The following is a 24,767-nucleotide window of genomic DNA, read 5'->3' as shown; positions in this document are numbered from 1 at the left end:
TGCTGGTGCATTATATTTACCTCAAATGTCATTACGTGTATGAGTGAAATTTCATCAAAGTCTTATTCTGATTCCAAAGTCGATACTTATACACTACATAGTTCCGAAGAACTTTTAAATTGGCTCGGGTTTCCGATCTTTTTTCTTCTGAAGTGTAAAATTAACTCCATTACGAAGCGCCCAAAAGACGAAAATAATTTTCTAACAAACTGGTGGAAGTGGAGGTAGTACTGGTATAAATTATTAGAATTTGTCAACTTTAAAGAACTGGTTTATGTGGAATTTTCAAAGATTTTTTTCAAGAGCGCAACTTTAGGGAACACCGAGATGCCTTGTTGCCCAATTTCACTATGCCGCTTTTTTTTAATTTTTGGAGGAAATTTCATCACGCTGAAATTGTTCACAAAGATTCATCGGCTTGTATTATGAAGGTTACGGTACCAGCATTTAACCAAATGAATTTGAAGTTTTCTTCAAGAGGTTTGGCAACGCTGTGTGAGGAAAGTCGGAAGTGCGCCACATCGAGGGACTGTACTACATTATATAAACATGTAAATATTGCTCTACTAGAAAACTCAAATTCCCAAATCATTTTAGTAAAAGAGTTTGGATATTGCGAAGTATCGATATATTAAAAGAGCCCTCTATTTAAACCATGCATTCACGTGCTCGTTCGAACCTCGCGCAGTGCACACCGTTTTGTGACGTAACGCTCTCTGTGACTTGCTGCTTGACGCATGCGCACAAACCGTGCGCAACGGTTGGTAACGCTCTAGTTTCTTGCGTTTAACGTCAACACGAGTTCAATTTATCCGGCTTCACGACGTCCGAAATCGTACACAGCAAAGCAACAGCAAAGAACTTTGCCTTAAAATCGAGCTGTTCTTTGCTTCCTTCTCCACGAAATTCGTGTATTTCGGAGGACGGCAGGTCAGTGGAAAAATGCCGCAGTGGAGTAAAGGGAAGAGTGTGTTGATGACCCCGGATCCGTACCACACACCGGGGTAAGTCTGCCTTTATAGAATGTTTTAATTTGAGGAAATTGCTCTGCCCTCCATGAGCTTGGATTTTATCCTCATTTTCTGGATTGGCCAAACAGGTACTGTGGGTTTTGTCCCCAGTTCAAGTTTCAGATCGGCGAGACGTTCGGCCGGACCACCTCTCGCCTGCTGACCAACCCAACTGTGGCGAGCTCGGGCCGGCCCGTCTTGGCCGACATCAGTCCAGTCAAAGGCCCGGATTCTCAGGTTACAGGGGAGACAAAGCGACTCGCTGCCAGAGGAGATGTCTTGAGGAGTAGACGGGCCAGCTTTGGAGACCAGAAGCTTGGAGAGACAATGGTCCCTGGGTATACAGGTAATCAAGATCCCTTAGCGGGATGTTTTGTTTAGAAATTCGTGTATAGATACTTTATGCAAAGTGCAGCCCGGCTTAATAACTCCTACTATTTGTTCGTGGAAAAATGAAACAGTTTCTTATTAGGATGGCGCTGGCGTATGGTATAATTTACCACGTGTTTGACAAATTTTAGTAGTCCCGGTTCTTTCAACTTCGGCAAGGGACATTTCAACAGTCATTTAGTCTATCAGTTGGAAGCATATTTGACAATACCTTGACCTTCGATTTAGCCAGAGTATGGTAGTTCTCACAAAGTTAACTGACTCCCGACCATAACGAAATGTTCGTCTTCTATGGCTGATGTCGGTACTCCTCCTTTGGTTCCGTCAGGCTACATTCCGAAAGGTGAACATTACTTCGGGGATCGTTACGCCGAAAACTGTCGCAACGCTATCGCTGAATTTGAGCTTGAACAGCGAAATCATAAGTCCAAGACCACTGCTATGGAACGGGTACGGCACATCCAGGCAGGCCGTATCGAACCAACGGAACAAGAGAAAAAGGTACATGACTTGTATACAACCGTTTGTTATCACTCCATGATGCTGTCGTTAATGTAAATTACACTTATTTGAACTTGCTTGTAAAACATACGTATTAGGACAGATATCATCGTCACATTTTATTTAACGAAAGACAGAAAATGGTGTGCGGCATAGAAAAGGGTTGTACATAGGCCTAATTGTGCCGAATAAACTGCCAGCGTCCTGTTGTAATTCTTCCATTTTGCACCCCAGCTACGATACCGTCAAGAGTTGTTTGACGTGAGGCAAGCTTTGCGTTTAGTGTTTAATGTCCCTTCAAACAAAGTCGAGACCAAGTATTAAATGCTGTTCCGGAAATATTTCCAAATCTTGTATTATCTGTCTGGAGTCATCATAACCCAATTTCGTTATTTAATATAAAGTAGAAGTTTTTTTCTCAACGGGCAAAGCAAAACACTGACAATCGACTGTTTCGATGAGGGGACCCTTGTGACTCTAGAAAAAGGTCATTCTAAAAAAAGGACATCTTTTCCTCCCGGTTAGGAATCGCCATTGCGTTGCCGTGGTCCTCTGAAGCCGATCAAGAAAGACATCGCACCTCTTGTGTACGGAAAACCGAACGAGCAGCAACATTCCACTTCACCGTACTACATGGCTCAGCATGATCCTCAGAAATTCTTCATGTCAGGTAAATGCCGTGGAATGAATAATAATAATAAAGCATTTATAAGGCGCACTATATCTGCAAAGCATTCAGAGGCGCCGGTCTTGGTGGAAAAATGAAAATCCAATTGTGCACCGGTATTGCTCGAAGGCAACGTACAAGCATTCATGGGAAAATGCACATAGCAACATTCTAGCCATGCAAAGAGTAATACTTTGCTTCACTATGCTGTAACCATGCACACCCAACCAAGAACTACTTCCTCCATTAATTCACCCCATTCCTACCATATTTCATCGTTCCATATGTTTCAGGCTACACTGGTTTTATCCCAAAGTCCCGCGGGCTGATTGGGATGAGCTATCCCATCATCACCAATTACGCCCTCAACGAATTCACTAGCGATCCTCGTCATGCAATAAGCCGTTTGCAGGTAAGCATCGACGGCTTGTACTGCACTTCTCCCGCTCCGTTTCTTGTTTTTCTGAACTTTTTTTTCTGAAGGTAACCGACGACGTGGCAAGCTTAATATTGAAAAGTGTCGTATGGGATTTGTTGGCTAAACTATGATGCTACAAATTACCTTTTATTGACTGCTAGTGCTAATCTTAATGTTTAACCAAGGGATGTGCGTGGCGTATTAATGTTCGAAATGTATCTTTACTTACTCTGTACAATTACAGTCTAGTCGAAGTATAATGCTGTCAATGCTGTACTTTCGCAGGGGGCACCAGAGAAAGGAGAAACGACTGTAATAAGAGGTTGCATCAAATTACCTCGGTTGGACCCCAATATCATATACCCAACCGATTCTGGGCTTGTTCCTCACTACACGGGACACATTCCAGGTATGTCATTTAAACAAGATACTTAACAGGACGGGAAACTCAACTGCTTCAAATGTTACTTGACTAGAAGAAGTAGAAAAATGATTATTTTGTTTAAATCTATACCTCTGTAGAAGGCAGACCGTAATTTGAAATACAAACCAACAGCAATCTAATCAGTTGTGCAGTTTCTGAAAAGGCTCAAATTATTTAAAGTGTATTAAGGTAATCCACATATATTTTTGCGCATAGCTTTGATGAAAAAGTGAGGTTAAGCCTCACTTTTCAGAATTGAAATTGATGTTTAAAACCTAGAAACAACCAATACTAGTAAAAAAATTAAGGTTGGTCTCTATTTCACCGTGATAGCCATAACAGCCCCAAATCCTCCGATTTCAATATGATTTTACATACACCCGAGGGGGTTATATAGGGTTAATTCTGAGCTTAATGCCTCACATTTTTCAGGATAAAAATTTCAATTCGAATAGTCCAAATGAAGCTCCTCACTATATGAACATGAAATTCCTTGAAATTTTATCAAGGATCTCAAGTGAAGCCATCACATGTATATTTTGGCCAAAATGTTGTTGCTAGAATTCACAAGTTATCTTAGGTTCACCCCCTCACCCTGGATGAAAAATGAAAAAAAAAAACACTGTAAGGTGATATCTGCCACGTTTCTTGAAAATGTAAGAGTTTAATTTTTTAAAAGGGGCATAGATTGTTTAAAAAGTTCTAAGCCCTTGCGTATTTTCTAACAACTGACATTAAACAGTTTAGTCCTTAACATTTATTAAGATAACAATCGGTCTCACTTTTAACCCTTTAAAATTAGGGCTCCAATTGTTACTTTGCCGTCATGCTAAAACCATTCAAAAAAACTTTGAACATAGTGAACTACTTTTTAAAATAAAATGTTGCGTGTATGTCATTGGGGAAAGCAATGGACTGTTAATTGAAAATCCGACGTTAACTTCTTGATGTACTTTAAATCAAAATTTGCTTTTAAAAGCAAGGTTAACTCTGTAATTTGATACTTTTGGAAAGCATGAAACTCGAGACATTTAGCTCTCATTCAGCAAAGATTGGCAATGAAGCTACCATATGCCATGCCAATAATATTTCTTGTAATCTAGAAAATGAGTACTAAGTACAAGGCTGCAGAATATGCCTTGAAGTCTTTAGATGCTAAGAACTTAAGAATTTTTGTGGAGATGTTACCATGAGGGCTTCTTGCTAATTTGAAATCCTTTTTCGTCTGTTTGTACAGGCCAGAAGTTCCGCTATGGTACAACATTTGGTCACAGCACCCGCAATGCAAAACGAGTCCGAGTCAACATGGGTGAGGCAATCGCATCTAAGTAGTCAGATTACAACTCGGCAATTTCTAGTACGAGTCTCAAAGAATCAATCATCGATGCACTTCATGAATTTGAATTCGTAAATCTTTAGATCTCTGTAGCTTCCTCCTGTCCAACATGTCACAATGTTTTCATGAAGAAAGCCGTGAACAAAATCACTGCCATTAAAAAACTTACATTCTTTGAGGTGCATACCGCTGTAGTCATGATTTCCAAGAATAACTGAATATATATTACAAGTAAGAAGATGTGAATGTTGAACACAGCATTTTCTGATGTTAATTCAGGAACTGACTTTTTGACATGAAGCTTTATCATTTTCACAGAATGCTTTATTTCAAATAAAACAGCATTTAGATTACTTGCACACATCAATGACCAGTGGGAAATTCAACAGTATAAATAGAGCTTTCTTATGAAAACATTTGCGCTTGCAAAAATACAATATGTACATGTACATGATTATAAAATCGCTATAGAGTAAGCACATTCAGAAATTCTTGATGGTTACACAAGCTTTGTCCAATATAGCATAAAATAAAAATACTGTGCATCTCAGTAAAGTTAACAAAAGAAATTTGAAAATTGCTGACAATCAAATTGCTTCATACAAGCAGATTGGTATAAACAAACACTCAAATTGCAATTTTGCAAAACTAAAAAAATCCAGGAATGGATGTAGGATCTAATGAAATCATCTAGTTTTAAACTGATCATTTTGGGATTTAGCATTGTACTAAAGATTGTCTGTGGATGCAAACGATATTAAAACAAAATTCCAAATCACAATTAAATCATGCAACCAAAAATCTGAAAGCCAAATTGAAATATGTGAAATATCAAAAGTGTTGTCATTTAATATCACTGCAAATTTTAAACTGAACGCGAGTCAGGACATGTCTTTATTGCTTCACATTCATAATGCTGCATGTGCGATTGTAAAATGCTGAACAGTGCGGCTCTGTATGCATGCAATCCTCCTGTGCATTGTGTATTGCCTCAAACCAAACTGCAAAAATGAAAACTCAATTATTCATTCATTTTGCTTGAACATCAATCCTGTCCATGTCACATTAATGTCGCAAAGCTATTTGCCAATAATTCCTGTTTCACAAGACCTTGTATGGCTTACTTGTTTTCATCATTGATACTGATGCGGCATCTACGAATAATGTACATGATTATAACTTGATTGAAGAATCACAGAATTGCAGAGATCACCTGCTTTCTACAAATCTTAAGACATTTGGAAGTCAAAGAAAGCTCTACTCACTAAAAATCTAAATTTGAAACTGTCAAATATTTCAGAATATTTCAGTGACAAAAATGTGACATGATCAGTTTCCAAGCATCCAAGCTAAATAACATGCACAAGCAAGCACAAGTTTTTATACAAAAGAATACATTAAGAAACCCTTCGTGAGTGGACAAGTTCGCTATCCGACAGGGTGGAAAAGATTTTACTTCCAAGATAAATATATTGATGGCTACTTATTTTCAAGCAAACTTGAATTCTCAGTTCTGATTTATTGATCCATGGCAACAAACAGTGTGACATACATGTACATATGTAACTGTTGCATGGTCCATGTCAAACCCAGCGTACTGATCTGTTCTGACTTTACTCACTATGCTATTTTTACGCCAAAAGCAAAATGCACAGCTGCAAAATTTTACTGTAAAATCACAGGCAGTGCATTTGTGTGCATAGGCCCCTATATAACATCTTTACTGTGCGTCAAGTTTGCTTGAACATACATTCATTATCACCTTCGTGCATGCGAGATAACAATAATGGAACAGCTTTACACATGACTGTAAATACTGAACCAAGAAACATCAGAGCAAAGACTCAGCAACCTTCAGATAGTTGCTGTTCTCTGCCAACTTATCTTGCCCTTGGTACTGATTGAGATAGATGGATAAAATATGTGTTTAAAAATGCAGTGGCCATTCAGCGCAACAGACGGTCAGTTTCTTATTAGTTTTCTGTTCCACAGAGTACAACCAAAACACGACACTGATTTTTGTCTATCGCATTGTGTTGTCATCAGGTTGCATGGCCACTGGCATTTACGAGCTTGGCCTGAATTACATTAATTGACTACTTGACATTTTTAGTCCAAACAAGGAATGAACTGGAATGGCTTAAACAGTGCAAATGGTGTATCGTGTTGGCACTCCATGTTTTGAGTGCGTTTCAACGAGAGCACAGGGGTACACCTTGCACTGTTTACACCGTTCTCATGCCAAGAAAAGACTACACTAAAAAAGTTTTCAGATATTAGTTTCAGAAACTCAATACCACAAAATCCATTCACTTTGGAGGTTGCTTTGGTCATTCATGAGCACACTGAATTCACGTTATCAGTGTACACGTAAACTGGCAATATGCTGGACATAGGATGGTGTCAGGAGTTCTGATCCTTTTAAGCACTGGCCGACGCTGTAGTCACTTTCAACTTGTTCTTTTTCCTCTGTAAAGGCGACAGAAAAAAAAATGGTTTGAACATCTTTTGTTACACTCCAAGACGAACTGGAATAATCCATTTTTGCAACACTCAAAACCACACAATGAAATTCTGTGCGGAGGTTCACTAAATTCTATGCCTCTCTCTAGTCAAGGATCAACACAAAACCAACCCTGTAACCACAGCTATGTTCTACTAACTTTGCCTAGATGCCCAGCCCTGCATGATGGCAATTGCCCAATGTTTCCATCTCTCCTTGCCAAAGGATTACATGTTCATGAAATCCTAGCGCTGCTTAAGCAAAACATTTGTTTAAGTGTAAAAAGCTTGCTTGACAAATCAGGATACCAGCCAAAACTTCCTGTATGAGATTACATGTATATTGTTCTGGAATGATATTTACCTGTCTTTTGGTTAGCATGACAATCACATAGAGTTTGAGCTGGTACCCTTTGTTAATTGAGCAAGGTTTTTTTTGTGCTTAAGCAACTTCTGTGCTTAAGCACCTCTATGAAATTGGCCCCAGGCAATGACTTACACGACTATTACAGTAAACAACTCTCATATTTAGAATGTAAACTGCACAGTAATCACTGAATTTCTCGTTTGGACCTGAAACTCTGCTTATACATGATCCCTGATATCTCAATATAAAAAGGGGCCAATTTCGTAGAGCTGCTTAAGCACAAAATTTGCTTAAGCATGAAAAAAACTTGCTTGATAAATCAAGTAACCAGCCAAAACTCCATGTGATGTATATTGTTCTGGGGTTGTATTTAGCTGTTTTGGGGTTAGCATGACAATCAGATAGAGTTTGAGCCAGTAACCTTTGTTTATTAAGCAAATTTTTTTTCCGCTGAAGCAAGTTTTGTGCTTAACCAGCTCTATGAAATTGGCCCCAGAACCTCTAAATTTTTCTCAACTTTGTAAAACCGAATGGAAATTTTACCAGAGCTGATCAATATATACAGTGGAGATATCAGGTTAAAACAGATTGAACTGCAGGTCACACAGTGAACAAGTTGCACCGAGGACAACATATGCACCTTGGTTCAAGGTCCACTTATCTTGAGCCACATACATCAGTGCAGGGATACAGTACTGAGCCACACCCAGCTCATCTGGTTCAGCACAGTTCATCATCCATACTGGAAACACGGCTTTCGTGTAGAACTGTTGAGGAAGCATACGATATGGTCATGATAGGCTTTGGTGCTTGAAATGACTCACACAATGCAGTAGAACACTCCTGGATCTAAATTTCATTTGCCTGCAAAAGTTCCCAAATAACTGAAGTGTGTATTCTAATAACCAGCAGTGATTTTATGTCATATGAAAGATAAGAAGACAACCCTGGACTCTGCAATCAAGGTCATTAACCCAAACCCTCCTCAATCCTTCACCTGTTGGAGGACTGAGGAGTGTTAGGGTTAATGGTACAGCCACTACTGTCCTTCAACAAGCAATCCAATTTGAAATATGTTCAACCCTGCTGACAAACAGTCTTGATAGAACCCAGAATTTTCCAGCAGACAAAGGTTCTTGGCCTGTTTTGGGAGTTTACAGAGAACTCAAAACATTCCGCTAGAAATCGTTTTGGGGACAGATTTCTCAAAAGTATGATACAGGAATATCTTTTATTCCACTGCATATAAGATCATATTTCTTTGCTTGTTGCAAAAGAAATACATATAAGGGCCACCCTGCATTAGTTTCCACGCAAACAAACGGGGTTCTCCTCAAGTAAAAAATGTCTGAAAGACATCATTTTCCAACTTATCCTACAGATGAACATCTGTGCCTTTTTGTTTATGTTTGTCAACATCTCAGCAAAACTGCACCAAATGATTATGAACTACTATCGATGCACAAAATGGAAATGTCGGGTATCCAGAAAAGGAATACCTGCAAAATTCTTGTGCACAAAAGAGGAAATCTACTTCTTCCCACAATGCATTCTTAAAAAAAAGTTCCTGGTGCTTTGTATCATAAATCACTCCAATTAGCCTACAAAACAAGATATCTTTCTAAAAAAATATCCAAAAAATCCAGTCCTCGCCTTTGGGCATCCAATGTGGCGATCCAACTTCTGCAGCTCTGAGGGTGTTATGAGATAGACACACCCTTCCACTGAGCTGTCTGGGCTGAAAGCAATATTGGGGAATCCTCCTGCTTCCAAGTCAGCACCTGGGGGAGACATTACAAAAATGACAGAGGCCTACAAAAGGAAAACCTGAGAATCAAAATGCCCTCGCAAATGCTAATGTCTCTTTTATAAGTTTTGCTTTTGGTCATAAAAATTCAAATGCTTAAGTGCAAGTTAAGGTTATCGTAAAAACTCAGAAAGTATGGATTGCATTGATGAGATGGACTTGGAGATATTTCTCTGACATATAAAAAAAGCATGAGATGTTCTGTAACCTCGTTTGTTGAATGTCAACTGGAAGCCAAACAAGATACCCCAGAGTCTGTGGTCTGCCTCTCTGCCAATGTAAGATGACATTCTGCATGCAAACAGGACAAAGTAATCACTCTGCATTGGTTGAAGACTATCACAGTACAAATCATATTAAAAAAGCAAAAAAGCAGTAACAGGCATTCAGTCAACTCTAAATGTACATTTATTTGTTAAATAAATGCACATTTAGAGTTGACTACTCCATTTTATGTTTGTTTTAATTTTTCAAATTTATAACTTTCTTCATTTAGTGCCACGATGTGGATACTTTAAGGTAGAGGGTTTGCGGATACACCATGTGGAAAATATCTCTTTTGAGTATGTGTGGTTCTGAAAAGAACCGGAAACTTTATCTGCAACAAATTTTTAAGGACATCTGCTGTGATTACATTCCAACCAGCTCAAAGACAGAGCTGCCATATTTTCTGTTTTGTTAATGCTCACCACTGCCCAAATGAACAAGTCAACAAAGAAGTTATATTCCTTTTCCCTTTATATTCCATGAGAAACCCAGCATGAAAGATATTGACCAACCTGCTCTTATTCATGTCGGCTCCATATGCAAAGTAGTAAAGGAACCCTGATGGTGGTTTGGCATTGATCTTGAAGCACAGAGGAGCAGGAGCTCTGGCTGCAGGAAAATGGGTGTCCCTTGGATACCTGTCAAACACGTGGCACAGTAAATAAAATAAATTACAACTGACTGTTAACTGAGTGATGAATGACCAGGCTGCTGAGTGGCCAAACTTTGATAAACTGTATGAATCTATGAAGTACAAACGCTGCTAACCTTGGTTTTGACAATGGCTTGGCCACTACCTCCAAAGTTTCTGCCTCAAGTCTGGAACAAGAAAGGTTAAGAGAATCAAGCAAAGTTAAAATATATCAGCAACCACAGACTGTAACAATATATGCTGTGTTAATGCAATTCACTTACATCCAACAAATCTGATGTACACATTCAACAAAGAATGCAATCCCAAGAACAACAATACAAACTGTTTCATATTACCTCCGATACTGTGATCGCCACATGATGTTGCCTACATGTATATATACATATGTGTATATAAATGAGCCTGAAACTCCAAGTGCAGACTTTTTATCCACAAGGTCCAGCTGCATAGGACAAATTGCCAGTAAGCTGACTCCACAGATTGCTTTCACTTGGACCCATGCAAAGGAGCAAGACATCATTGTATATTTAGGTTTCTATTTCTGCTTGATGTGTCTTTCGTATGGATGTTGGGCTGCCAGTAAGGTGATTCATGGGACCCTGCCATTTAATGCAGGGATGAACTATGAGCAGAGTTTCTCTTTACAATTTCTGTAAAGAAATATTAACTAGTTTGATATTTCCAAAAGGCGTGACTGTGTCAGAAAACTGAGTAAAAGAATTATGCAATCTGGTTAAACTTCAATTCTACAATGCAATAATGTCAAATACCCATTTGCTTCTGAATTAATTTCCCATTACAATTGTTAAATGCACGCAGCCAATTGTTTTCTAGCAGGTGTTTCTGAATCCTGGATAGTGCAGTGTAGTTGCCACTGACATAAAACAGGATATTGGACAGGTGTTAGCCATTGCCATCCACTGTACAGACAGAGCAGCTCACAATGAATTGATTTTTGCATTATTAAAGTTGTATTATTTATGTCAAAAGTGCCAAATGTGGACAAATAAAATGATTTCCAGAAATACGCTGTGATCTTCAATTTTGTGGACATAAAGCAGCATGACACAAAATCAAAACGGAAATGTGAAAGTTTTGCAGACATGTAAAATCACATAAGACACAAAAAAATCTGGGGTGCACTTATAGCATTCAGGAACATAAATCTGATGGCTATAGAGAGTTCTTTTCCGGACTTCTGTTGCCAGTTCAGAAATTAAAAAATGCAAGCACCTTGACTGATCCAAATTGACCTCGTATGCTGAACCGCAATCGCTGCTCTCTCCATTTGTTGACATTATTTCTGTCTGCTTCTTGGATGACTCCTCACTCTGAGGGGATGCTTCTCCCTGCATCTCGCTCCAGCATCCACTGTCCACCATCATGTCATTTGACACCATGCTGCACTCCAACTGTTCAGATTGCTCACTGACGCCATTACACAACCTTGACATGTCATTTCTGAATTCAAATTCTGAGAGGAAAGCCTGGGGTTTCCTCTTTGCACTCTCCTGTCTTGACCCACACTTCATCTTGGTACCCTGTAAGAGCATAAGGTTACCCTGGCCGAACCTGGGCGATGTCAGTGCCTCGCTCAAGAAACCTTTCTGCCCTGGTTTCTCTATCATTGCCTGGTATTCCAGGATCAGATGTCTTTGGATTGACTTCTCTTCAATCTCTGCTTCCTGACTCCACGAGTACATTATTTCTTTAATTCCTCTAGTGCTTTGTAGGCCTTCCGCAGCACTGTAACTTCTTTGAGGAGCACCTGAGGTTAATGGGTTATTGTCTATGACAGCTGAAGTAGATTTGATTGTGTGTTTGTGTCCTAATGATCCAAGTTTTTCATTGAAAGTGCTGCAAGGGCACAGACACATGTCCTCATCGAGGCCACATATTCCACAGAAGAGGACTGGCTCATCTACTTCAGGAATGTCATCCTCATAATCGTCACTAACGGTATCATCCTGTCTTGGCTGGAAACTGTCTGACTCCAAGTACAAGTAAGAATCTCTTTGCATAGTTAGACAGTCTTCATCAGCAGGGTTATCCGTATGCGTTATTTCATTCAGTCTGTGTTGTGTTCCCCCTGTACCCGTTCCAGATGGTGGGTTACCTTGCGAATTCCCAGTATCACTCACGCCATTGGTGTCTGAACCATCTCCACCCCCACAAGCCGAACCACTGCCACCACCACTACGGGCACCACCACCACCTTGCCCACCCTGATTACCATCCTGATCTTCATCATCTTTCTTGAAACTGTTACCATGACATCCGCTGCTCTCATTACCTTGTGTTTCCTCTTTACTGCTGTCCTCTTCTGCTGGTTTTTCACATTCTCCATCAGGCAATTCAGTTCTGTCTCCATTGCATTCATGAGAATGTGTAATCACCTTGCTCTCATCAGCAATATCAACCACTTCTGCTATATTAACTTCCTCTGATTCCTGATCAATGTCATTGAGGACTGTATCTGCTGAATGGCCAGTTGTGTCTTGGTTTTGCTCAACAGTCAAGTCTGGTCCTTCTTTGGATGTGATTTCTGATTTTTGTCCATTTCCATCAAGCTGAATAGTGGTGATAGTATCTACACTAGCCTCTGGATCAGCAGCCACAAAATCCCCCTTGGCAACAGGAATATTGGAAGTGTTCTCACCAACCTCTCTTGGTTGTTCGGCAAGAGGGTCCACATTGCCATTTTCTTGGGGTTGAATGCCAGATTCTATTGTCAGGGGTTTTACATCGTCTTTTGCAGACGAGCTTCCAATTTCTGTGTCTGTTGGTTTTCCTTCTTTATTCCGTTCAAGGCCCTTGTCATTAACATTTACAGTTTGACCATCATCATTTGTCTCCCCTAAAGTCAGTTCTGCTGCACTGTCTCCAGCAGATGTGAGGTCTTGATCTACGTTTATGCTGGAATTGCTGGTTGAATTTTGTAAATTTTCTACAAGCCCGCTGTCAATGTACTTGTACAAAGTACTTGCTGTTATACCATGATCTTTTACACTTTCTTCTTTTGATTTGTCTGTGGAAGAATTGTCAGATGTATTTGTATGTACAGAAATGTCTTTTTGAAAGTCTTCATTTGTTGGGGTTTCATATTCTCTGCTTTGGCACTTGGTGTCATCATTGGTTACACTGTTTTCTTCATTTGGTTCTTTGGCTTTGCTTAAAGAGCTTAATGATCCACGTTCGACATTTGATTCTTTGCCAGCTTGTTTCACACTTCCATCCTCTCCCAAGCCATCCTCGGACACCATGTCGGTCAGCTCAAAGCTGGCCTGATCTATCTCAATGTCATCCATTGAGCTCTGCCGCCTCATCAGTGTGCTGCTGCCTGTACGGCTGGTCGGAGTGTCAGACCTTGTCTCCGTATCAGCAAAATAGGTGTCATATTTCTGGTCCAAGGCGTTGTCTTCCTCCACTGTGCTCTTCTTGGCGCTGTTGGTGACCCTCTGGACCATGTCGCTGAGCACCCTGGCTGCCCCTCCTTCATTCATGTAATCGCTCATGGTGGCTTTCACCTCATCCTTGACAGCTGATTCCTTCTCATCTTCCACTTTCTCCTCTGGAATCTTGTCCTCACTTGCAGGGGCATCCCCAGAAGCAGTCACCTCCTCTTCCACCTGCTGGGAACTCAGATCTATCTTGCTGCCGCTCTCATAGCTGGTTGCGTAGGCCTCAGAGATCTGAGGGACTCTGCTCTGGTCATCTTGGCTCTCCTTGTCCTCATGCTGGTGTTCACTGGCTGCATCCCTGTTGTAGGGTACCCCTGGGATTTCCATGTGGCTGGTCAGGGCATCTTGGAGGTAGGATACGTTGTCACCCGAGAGACTGGCTAAGCTGTTTGGTGGCATTCGGACACCAGACAGGACCTGACTAAGTTTGCATGTTTCGTCTTCAGTTCCTTCCTCTGTTTTTCTATTAAAAAGAAATTCAAAGACACCTTTTAACCATAATATAACAAACTGCACAGCACTGCTTGTATGCCAGTGCTGAGCCTATGGCTTAATCATTAGAATATTTTCTAAACAATATTCATTTTAACATCTGCCTATTTAATATTCATGTGCATCTTTTTCAAAATAGCAATGCACTTGAAGTTAACTTTATAAAAAAGGGCAAGCACCAACCCCAATTCATCTTCAAGATGCTTGTCTCTGTCTGTTGATAGCTGGGAGACAATGGACGTGCGATGGACAGACTCTCCTGTCATCGGTCGCGGCTGGAATATATCAGCGGGAAGCATGCTAAGAAGTTCTCGCTTTCGTTGCAACATCCGACTTTCACTGGGTCCATGATCCATTTCCTCTGCAAGGTTTCAAGTTAGATTTGCTCAAAATCTTGGAAAAATCATCATGAAAACGCGCGCCTTTTCCAAATTTTGTTAGTGTAGACTAACTTTAAATCAGAAAAAAGTTAAAAATTACCTGGTTGGATGCCTTTGCAGTTATCAATGGTAGGCCCAGAAAGCTTAAATGTATGCAGTGGCTTCAACCTACAACAGAAGCATAAATAGTTTAATACTGATATGTAAATCAATCATTTCTTGAAGTTTGAAATTTGCTGCGAGTGCTTTGAACTTTATAAACAAAGATCATCTTTCACTAAGAAAATTTAAGTCCAATGACCAAACAGAACCTGTAACTGCCATACCTCCCCTTCAGTAATCTCCCCCCTCTCCTGCTCTGTGGAGGGGACTGTTGGCGGTTCAGCCCTCTAGTGACCTCCCTCAGAGCATAAATGCTACGTTCCTTCAGGTCTTGGCTGGGTGACACGGGGCGATCCTGTGACATGATGAGGGCAGAATATAAGACAGTGCATTGAGAAGCTAAAATGAATTTAAAGAAACCTGGGGATGTTTGCTAAAATTCCTTCCCAAAATAGCGATGGTAATTAGACACAGCAACTCATATTTATACATGTACTGAGGAATGTGCAGTGCCTATTTGTTAAGACTTTTAAGGCTGCAAGAAAATGATAGTGTAAATGAATCTCGTCCAAGTTGACACAAGTTCAAAACACCTGAACAAAAATGATAATTTGCAGCTTAATACTGGATGTTGATAATGACAATTTACATGTTAACATACATGTGTACACATAAATAGTCACACCCATAAACAAACAAGCCTCTCTTCTTCTCTGTCAAATTGAACTTCGGGAGACATTTGCACTCAAATACAGAAATTCTACTCCTGCAGTTTTTGTAACTGGATGAGATTAGATGTACATGACTCTATTACAGACAAATTTTCTGGCACAGAGTCATGAAGGGAATGCACACTTGCACTAGCAACTTGGAGCCATCAAAACAACTCTGAAATGAACAAGCCGCATTTCTTTGATTGTACAGGTAAAAGTTAAGGAATTCTGAAATAAAATAGACCATCATGCTGACCAGGCAGGATGATAAGTGATGAATTATTGCTAAACATTTTCTCATCCCTGTTCCAAGGCAGCTGTCAGCTTCAGTTTAACTTCAATAAAATAGTTGCTGAGGTGGATATAAAGCCAGCTAAAAGTCCATGCAGGTGTGCAAGGCTGCAACACTTAGTTTCTATGGAGCACGTACTGTTGGAAGAATGGCCTAGGGCCAACAAGGCCTTTGCGCCAGACACAATGGGCAACAAGGAACCACTGACAAAAAAGATGATTAGATTAACTTGAGTAGTGAGGTGGTGGGGAGGGGCTGAGAAAAAAAGCTATCTACTGTATGTGTAGTTGTGCTGACTGAACAAACCACAGGAAAGCCTGTGGCTCATTCCATGACATATACATGTATGTACATATTATGTGTACCAATATATCATGGACAAAACAGGTCCACAAACTTGTAAAAGTACAAAAACACATGGGAGAAAAGTAATCTTGTTCTCCTACTGATGATGGCAAAACCTTCATTCAGGTTTTATAGTATAGGGCAAACCTGCTGAAATTCTGTTGTGGTATAATCAATCCCATGGGAAAATGATACCAGGGCTAAAGACTCCTTTCCATGATTAAACAAAACTTCACAACTAACCAACAGAAAGTTGACTCAGCAGCAAAATATTCTTTCATTAACAAAACATGAAAAAAAAGTCAGCTGCTGGATGAAAAAAGTTAAGTTTTCACAGAATCAGTCTTTATTTTCCTTTGATGGTAATATACATGTAGTATGTTATGGCTTGCTGATGACAGTTCTCTTATTAATAGCAGTTCACTGACATCTGGAACTTCATCTTCTACCAGGAGGCTAAAAAAAGGCGACATCTGACAAAATTCCAACACCCAACGATAAATCACGCTTGATTTCTACTTACTAATGGCACTTCCGCATTCACGTCATGCTTGAAAGGCTGGGAGACATGAACATTTGGCTTTGGGGCCAACGCCTCCGCTGCTACGCTCTGAGGGAGCGGGGCCAGTTTCTGCCGATCATTAGGGGTGCCATGTTGGGGCCAATATTTGTTGCCCATGGACCAGAGGTCAGGAGGGCCTGCCAGAAATGCTGAACTCCTACAGGTGATGACAGACACCAATCCGAAATATTTATAAGACACTCCATACTGATACATGCATGTACAGCAGACAACTTCTACATAAATTTAATATTGGAACATAAAAAGGAATCAGAAAGAACAAATTTGAGGAATTTCATCATTGCAAAATTACTCAAAGGTGCTTGCTGATATGTTATTTCTTTAGGGCTTCTTTTTTATGACTAAAACACTTTAAATAAGAAACTGAGTCTAGACCTGTAACAGCTTGGAGACTGTTCAGCATCTTTACTTCAGAGCAACAAAGAGAGAAGACGTAGAAACACTAACCTAGAGTTGTTTGAATGTACATGTACATCGACATGTACCTCCACAAAAGCCATCATTATTTTAACAGGGTAAGTTGAAAATGTAGGTTTAAATTTATATGGCAATGAAGGGAGTTTCAATGACAGTACCAAGAGGAAAGAAAATCTGGGTGTTTTAATACCTCTGTTGGGACTACACCACAAATGTGAAGGCTGCAAGAGCCTGCCTGTATCACTTACAAAGCTAGCCCAAACATGTCAGTAACCCAATCTCAGGACGTCTCAGATGGCAATGTGTGAGTTCATGCATGATGTGTTCAAGATGTGTGAACTTAGACCAAATAAATAACATGTAGTTCAGAGGTGTAACAGCATGCAAAAACAAACACAGCAAGTGAAAAGATCCTGGACCTAGCCTCTATTGAATATGAAATAAATCTGTCTGCATTTGATCTTCTAAACACCTTACTGGAAAATTCTTTCAGTATCTTTCATTTAAACACCTTCTCCACATTAACACAACAAATTTGAAAACGAACAGCAAGATTAAGATAATTCTTTCTTTGAATTGATATTAATTGTATAACAATGTGCACATAAATTTGCAAAGGTGCAAGTACATGTACGTGTGCATGGTTTGTGATCTGAGTTGTTTGAACATTTTTGGTGTTATGTACATGTATATGTACTTGGCCTAATTCCAGGACATTTCCTACAGTAGCTTCAGAAAATGTGCTCACCAGTATTCAAATGAACAGCAGTAGTGAAATGTTTGGATTCCACTTCTCCAATGTTTGCAGGCTGAGCAACTTCAGATAAGTGTGGGTTATCCTTACAGACAATTGCCTTATGTTAGCCCTGAAATATTTCTCCTGTTTGGTCTCCTTACAAGTGTGGGTCTGTCCCTTACAATTCAATACAAATCAACAACTCCTTCGGGGGAGCAAAAACTGAATGAAATGGCCAAGAAGTATGCCAACTCAACCAGGGAGACGATTGAATTAAAGGATTCCATTACATCCATCATTGATCAGCTGGTAAAAGGGATCATTGTAAAGAGTGTTTGCACTGTCTGGGACCATGCAATTGTTAACAGTTTCCCCACTGTTAACTTGACACTAGAACAAGTGAGACCTAACTGTTTGTCTTGAAGACTTAAATTACAAGCTGATCCAATTATCCATGCAGACCTGTTGGTAACTACTGCACAATGTAAAGTGCCATGGTTACATTTTTCTCATATTAAAACTTAGGGGGAAGAGTCCATGCTGACTGAGCTTACAAAAGATGCTAAACTGAATATTCATTAACAACTGAAATTTGTACTTCTCCAACAAAAAGATACCACAAAAAATAATTTCAGCAACCTTGGGATTGTAGTATAGACTGTGTGGCAATGTTACATCTTGGATGTTGCCTGGAAGTTTGCGGAATCATTCACAATTCAATTCAATTCAATTTTTGCACTTACTTGTGCGTAAAGAAGGAATTGTAGTTGTAAGACGTGGCACTAGGTGTACCTCTGGACTGCCCTCTTGACGGTGACCTTGGCACAGGTGAGGTAAAAGCCGACTGGGGAGGGGAGCGAGTCTTGCGCCCTGTCCCATTTAGGAGGGGGTCTGGACGTTTCTTGCCTGCAGTTGTTGGCTTGCGAGGGGAATCGGATGGCAGCCTGGATTTTGAATGTGGTTTGCCCTCTGCAAAATGAAAAGGGGGTTACATGTAACTTGCAGTCAATATGAATGGAAGGCTACAATTGAAAACGTATGATGTGGAAGTTTATAAACAGATGATGGATGCTGAGATGCAGCTGAACATACACACAGGCACACATCCATGGACTACATGTATGTCAGACCATTTTGTGAAAAAGCGGAAAGTGGGGTTTATTTACAACTATGAGTTTGTGTAACTTAGACGAATAATTTACGAATATTATTATTGTATTAATTCTATTTGGTGAAAACCAGTGGCAGCATGTCTGAATAAATTTTAATGAGATTATTCTTGTTGTGACTTATCGTACCGGTATGTACCGGTATGTATGTGCATGAAAGCCAGTGCCTGTAGAGAAAGGAGTTGACAAAGGAATCCTAACTAGATACGTACACAAACTCTGTTTTTCAAGCATGTCAAGATGAAACTTCCTCCCATTCTGTTAGAATGGCTCAATTCAATTATAGGGCTATACATGTATGTACAGGTGTATTAGTACAGCTTATTAGTATTACATGTACCTGTATGTACATTCCAACCAAAGTGTGAACAATCAATTCATTGGTTTCACATTATAATTGGGTCATCAGCTTGCGTAATAGCACTTGTAAGTTGTATACTGTCTGCTTTGCACCGAGCATAAATTTCCCCCATGGTGTACAAAACGCAGTGAATCATGGCCCAGCCCCACACCACCCAGGCACAACCTCCCCTCACAATTATAAGGACCCAATGATCACAGATCTGTTTCCTCAATAAAAACTGAGGCATGACAAATTTTACAGTTTTATTTTTACAATTTTTACATTTAACTGTTTCACCACACACAAATTTGACATGGATTCTCAGTGATAAAGAAGGCAATTACTATATAGGGGTTTCAGGGCAAACAAATCTAAAGACTTTTATCACTGATGATAATGCACAAATTTAAACACAGTACATGTACATGTATTTATTCCATTTGGACCCTTATGTACATAAATTAGAGTTTCAGAATATCTTTTCTGACACAAACATCTATTAAAATTGCACTTTACCACCAAACCCTTCCAGTTATTATCACCAAATAAATTTCTGTCAATCACTTTTATGCTGGGCGTAATGGCCAATTTTCACTGGAGATCTGGAAGGAGTGGCAGGTGTGAATGGAATCCGGTTAATGATCAAACCATCCAGGCAATTGCTGTTACTATGAATATGCATGAATACTAGGTTTCTATGAATTTCATATGATTCAAGGATTCTAAAATCTGTGCAGAATCACTGCCCAAAATGTTCTCCACTCAAATGAAGGCCTCCTCGTTACACAAACATAATTAACTGGCTGGGGGAAATTATGGAACCCAGGGTCGAGAAATTACTTCCAAACTGCTATTTAGCTCTAATTGTGATGCAAAGTTCACATGAATCTCTGGCGCAATGCAGGTAATAACCTTCTCCAAACAATGCTGAACCACATTTTCAGGTTGATAACCACACATAAATGCCAAAACACCCTTGTGCCAACATGGGGGGTAAATGATGCAGCTCCAGTTGGATTGCTGGGCAAACACTGGTGTGGGCAGAGTCAACACTAGATGGGACACAGACAATGGCAGAGGAGGATGTCAGAAAATATTGGTTCTCATACTGGTTTTTATGCCCACAATTCTTCTGAAACCAAGGACATGGGATCTCTGCTTCTTCCACAAACAGTTTGCATTCAGAAGCTGCTGCTAGCATAGCGCCAAACACAATGTTGGGCACATGAGATACAGTGTAAATATTTTGTCTCTACTTTTTTACAACTTATGATTACACTATCTGAGGTTTAAGGAGCTTGAAATGTTTACTGATACATGTACATGTGACAGGTTAAATAAAGGTAGAATGGTCGTATGTATTGTTGTTTTCTTTGGTATCAGCAGTCTCCAGACAATTTAAGTTGGCATTCAACACTAGCAAAATTGCTGTATTAATAGCTGACTAAACTACTGTACATGTACATGTACATGTAGAATCATTCTTCAGTAACCCTACAGCAAGCCTGCCATAAAGAGAATGCTGTGCAGAGGGTACATATACAAACTTTTGTAAACTGCAACAAAAGCCTCTTAGAATTTGATTTAAACATCTGTACTGTCTCCTTGCCTCCGTAATTTTCCCTCTTTAGTCTTTAAGGCCTAGGCTACATGCCATGCTACAGCCACATCATATTCAAACAATTTGATATTTTTTGAAGTTTACAAAGCAATAGCACAACATTTAGCTCCAGTCCAGCTTGGCAAGTTGCAGTATTCATGGCAAGCTCCTTGGCTTCACAGGGTATGCTGCACTATAGTATAGGTGTTCTCAACAGCAGTGGCCTGACACTGCTCTATGGACTTATGCTATTTATTCACTTATTCAGCACGGCATATAGCCCAGGCCTGACAATGTATATTAACCAGATATCTTGGAGGCAATCCATATACCACCATTATGCTAGTCAACCTTAGATCTGTAAGGCACCGCCATATCCCAAAAATTTGCAACATTTCATTTACAAGGTTTAAGTGATGCACATGTAACATCCTTTCTTATCGTGTTTTCTTTAACCTCCCGCTTAATTTTTTCCACACATCATTTCTAGTGATGTGCAGCTACACTGTATTTCTTTTAAAACATCGTTAAATGGATCTTTAAAAATCAGATCTGTGCTGGATTGTGTTCAGTAGAGACATTTTATTGGCAGTAACAAAATACTTTGTGTTCTACTTACTATCACCAAAGGCCATAACTCTCAGCCCGCTTTACAACTACATGTTTGATAAGCTGTTGGCTTTAGCAAGGATCCTGGACAACTCAAATCAAATGTGCCTCATTATACTGTATTAATTTGCATACAATCACACATTTCCAAGTCACTACAATTATCTGTAAAATGTACATGTACTTACCAACAATAACTTTGTCAACTGGTAAATTGTCTACACTAAGGAATGGAGCAGGCTGAAAGAAAGCACAAAAATATATTTTTTGTCAGAATGTACACTGTGTGAACATTTTCATTGGGGTAGAATTTGTTAGTCTACAGTTTGTATGTGTATGTGACTCAATCCAAAAGACTTACAAATGATTGCATTTAGCATACATGTACGTACAAGGGTTCCAAGAGCTAGTGGATGGGGGGGAGGGAATGGCAACGGGGCCATGTCCCCCCACACCACTTTTTTTTTACGAGGGAAAGGGAAATTGTTGACCTTATTTACCGACCTACAAACATCATGTACCTCCCCTCATAATGTAGCCAAAAGGACAAAACAGGGAGATTAAATGGTTTGCACAAGCAAAACTTTCCTACACCCCAACCAGCAAATAAACTTGGATCTACATGTACCTCTGTAGCCTCATCCCCAAATAAAGGCCATATAAAAAAATCCTACTTTTTTGGCCCACACCCTGGAAATTTAGTCTGAGATCTGTCCTTGCAGGGTAACCATTCCAGCAAGTAAATTTCAAAGTGCACATTTTTACAGCCACTTTTCTTATGCCGTGCTAAATGAAACTATTTTGGTCGAGTTTCTTTGGTTCTAAGAATAACTATATTATAATCAGACTATTCATTCTGCAAGGCAGAAGGGATATAAATACTTCAATAAGTTTGAAGCCAAAGGCTTAAACGAGCTGGGTATGCCACTGTTTCCTCCATCAACATCACAACAATGTGCAAAGAAACACTTGTTTGTAAAATTTTACTAAAAATACTTTCTCCATATCTTTTGCCCTTCAACCCACAGGCAAAAATGGACAAATTAGGGAAAAATGTAAAATATCCAATTTGAAAATCAAAGCTTGAGGTACACTCAGTGCCAGTCAAAATGTTGGAAAATCCTACTCTCTGGCACACTCACATCATCCATTTGGGGAGAGAACTTTCTTTTATTGGCTCAAACATCAAATGGGCCTATAAATTTGAAAATTATATTTTTAACACTTCCTCAGTTAGTCTGCCTCACTTGAAACAATATATTCAAACAGGATAGGACACATCTAAAATGAAAATGTGAAGCCTATCACCTGTAAAAAGTTTCTCACCTCAAACTTATTTGTCATAAAACTGCATGTTTAAAGAGACATTTAGAATCGGGACTGAAGAAGACTGTAAGGAACACACACTACAACCAACAAAATCACACAACCAGAAGACGCTCAGTATTTAACAAGCCACTTTGGAAAGAGTCCCATACACAGACAGCACTTATTTGCTCTTACAGTGCTACAGCAGCCATCAGACAGTGATAAGATATTCTAATAAGTGAACTTAAGCCCGAAAAATTCCGAAGCATTTCCCTAGAAACCACTTCAAACATGTCGAAGATTCTTTTCAAGGAAGTGTAAGGTTTGTGCACAGGCATGACAGGGGCATCAAATGTCTGTATATGAAAAGTTCTGTAACGTTCTCAAAGGTAGGCCCTAGCATAATTAATTGAAGCAACAGTTTAAAAGTTGTAATTTTGTTTACCTCATCTGGCCGTCTTGGTCTGGCTCTTGACCGAATAGTTTGCCGGGAAACCTGTGGGCTCCCTGGTGAAACTCCATCTGTCACGGACGGCATCATTACCGACTCCGACACACCTCCACCACTGAATGGCTTCTCTTGTAACTTAGCCTGTATTCCAATAATCTGTGTAGTCTCAGTGAAGGTGTTGGCTTGGTCGTGGTCTCTTAATGTCAAATTTGGACTGGAGCTACTCGACGCGAGCCCACCGTAGCCATGGCCCTGCGAACTACCAGAGTAAAACCGTGTGCGCGAGGCTAACTTGGCCAAGGCAGGTGTATCTCCGTCGGAGAGGTGCCCGCTGTGCGCAGGTGACTCCCTTCCCCGTGGTGAATCCACGGCAGCCCGGGACGTTCCGGCATCGACTCCCCGCACCTGGCTTACTTCCACCGGCTCACGCCAGGTGATCGTGGAAGGTATTACGTTAGTTACCTCCTCGATCGACATAACTGCTTGCATTGCAGTAATGTCATAAACGGAGAAACTTCAAGAACGTGAAACATATCCCGCGAAGATCTCGATTTCGAGTCCGCACGCAAGTGTCACTTGTCAGCCATCTTTGATTAAGGACACTCACTGTAATTGTAATTGTTATTATTCCGCTCCATTGATTTAAAAGTTCAGAAAAGTTGTCGTGGTCGAATTAAAGGCAGTTTTTATAACTGTTTGATGAGCATACACAAACGTGCTTAACTAGTTTCTCAGTTTGAATAAATAATCGATATTTTTGGTGAAGGTAGGAGATTATAAATATGAATCAAGTGACCTACTTTAACCGCGGACTGGGACAGTCTGGACTTTGTTTGGGTTGTTCGTCACGAAGCGTCCGTTGCTATATCTACCTGCATGGTACATCGACTTCAACCGAGTGCACGTAGGCCTACTGTACATGTACATGTACATGTACGTACACATGCACAGGTGTTTAGCACACTTACAGTACGGACACGCGATTACTCGAAGGCCGCGGTATGAGTGCGTGTAGTCCTGTATGGTGCGTACGTACGGGTTCGGGTATACAGTAAACCCTCTGAACCGTGCCAACGTCTCTGGAGCACAGAAGCCACGTAAATGGGAGTGTGGAAGTTAACCCTGCGGCTTTTACAACAGGTCTTTAGCGTGTTGTGCCAACACCGATTTCTTTTGTCTACTGAGTCCGGCCTACTTCGTCCCGCTAAGAACAGTTCAATAATAGTATAAATCTTATTCAAGGTACATCGATACAAATTGGCATTTCTTACAAAAATTTAGGGACAACCACTACAAAACAGACAAAAGAGATCTGATTAATTTAAAAAAGGGCAAGCTGCTTCGACAGTTATTGATCCGTAAAGTTGTAATTAAATATTCAGTTATATAACAACGTTCTATATAACTGAGCATCAAAGGTAT

The 24,767-nt window shown here is 40.0% G+C and overlaps 2 protein-coding genes across 2 annotated transcripts; one reads left to right on the top strand and one right to left on the bottom strand.

Moving 5' to 3' along the window:
• The first annotated feature begins 768 nt into the window (after positions 1-768).
• On the top strand, positions 769-5,566 carry LOC110984805 (ciliary microtubule inner protein 2B-like). Its single transcript, XM_022245336.2, has 7 exons — positions 769-1,004; positions 1,100-1,356; positions 1,729-1,901; positions 2,427-2,571; positions 2,862-2,980; positions 3,272-3,395; positions 4,648-5,566. The coding sequence occupies exons 1-7, from the start codon at positions 943-945 to the stop codon at positions 4,740-4,742; spliced, it is 975 nt and encodes a 324-aa protein (XP_022101028.1). The 5' UTR covers positions 769-942; the 3' UTR covers positions 4,743-5,566.
• On the bottom strand, positions 5,049-24,260 carry LOC110984804 (uncharacterized). Its single transcript, XM_022245335.2, has 14 exons — positions 23,340-24,260; positions 21,775-21,826; positions 18,609-18,834; positions 16,653-16,848; positions 15,004-15,134; positions 14,778-14,845; positions 14,481-14,658; positions 11,578-14,268; positions 10,458-10,508; positions 10,202-10,327; positions 9,631-9,713; positions 9,269-9,396; positions 8,256-8,382; positions 5,049-7,215 (listed from the first exon to the last, which is right to left on the bottom strand). The coding sequence occupies exons 1-14, from the start codon at positions 23,832-23,834 to the stop codon at positions 7,106-7,108; spliced, it is 4,662 nt and encodes a 1,553-aa protein (XP_022101027.2). The 5' UTR covers positions 23,835-24,260; the 3' UTR covers positions 5,049-7,105.
• Positions 24,261-24,767: the final 507 nt, after the last annotated feature.

This window comes from Acanthaster planci, linkage group LG11 (genome assembly GCF_054643075.1).
Source record: "Acanthaster planci isolate LZ-2023a linkage group LG11, COTS_SCS, whole genome shotgun sequence".
Taxonomy (NCBI): domain Eukaryota; kingdom Metazoa; phylum Echinodermata; class Asteroidea; order Valvatida; family Acanthasteridae; genus Acanthaster; species Acanthaster planci.
The sequence above is the reverse complement of the archived record's forward strand: the minus strand, read 5'-3'. Positions and strand labels throughout refer to the sequence as shown.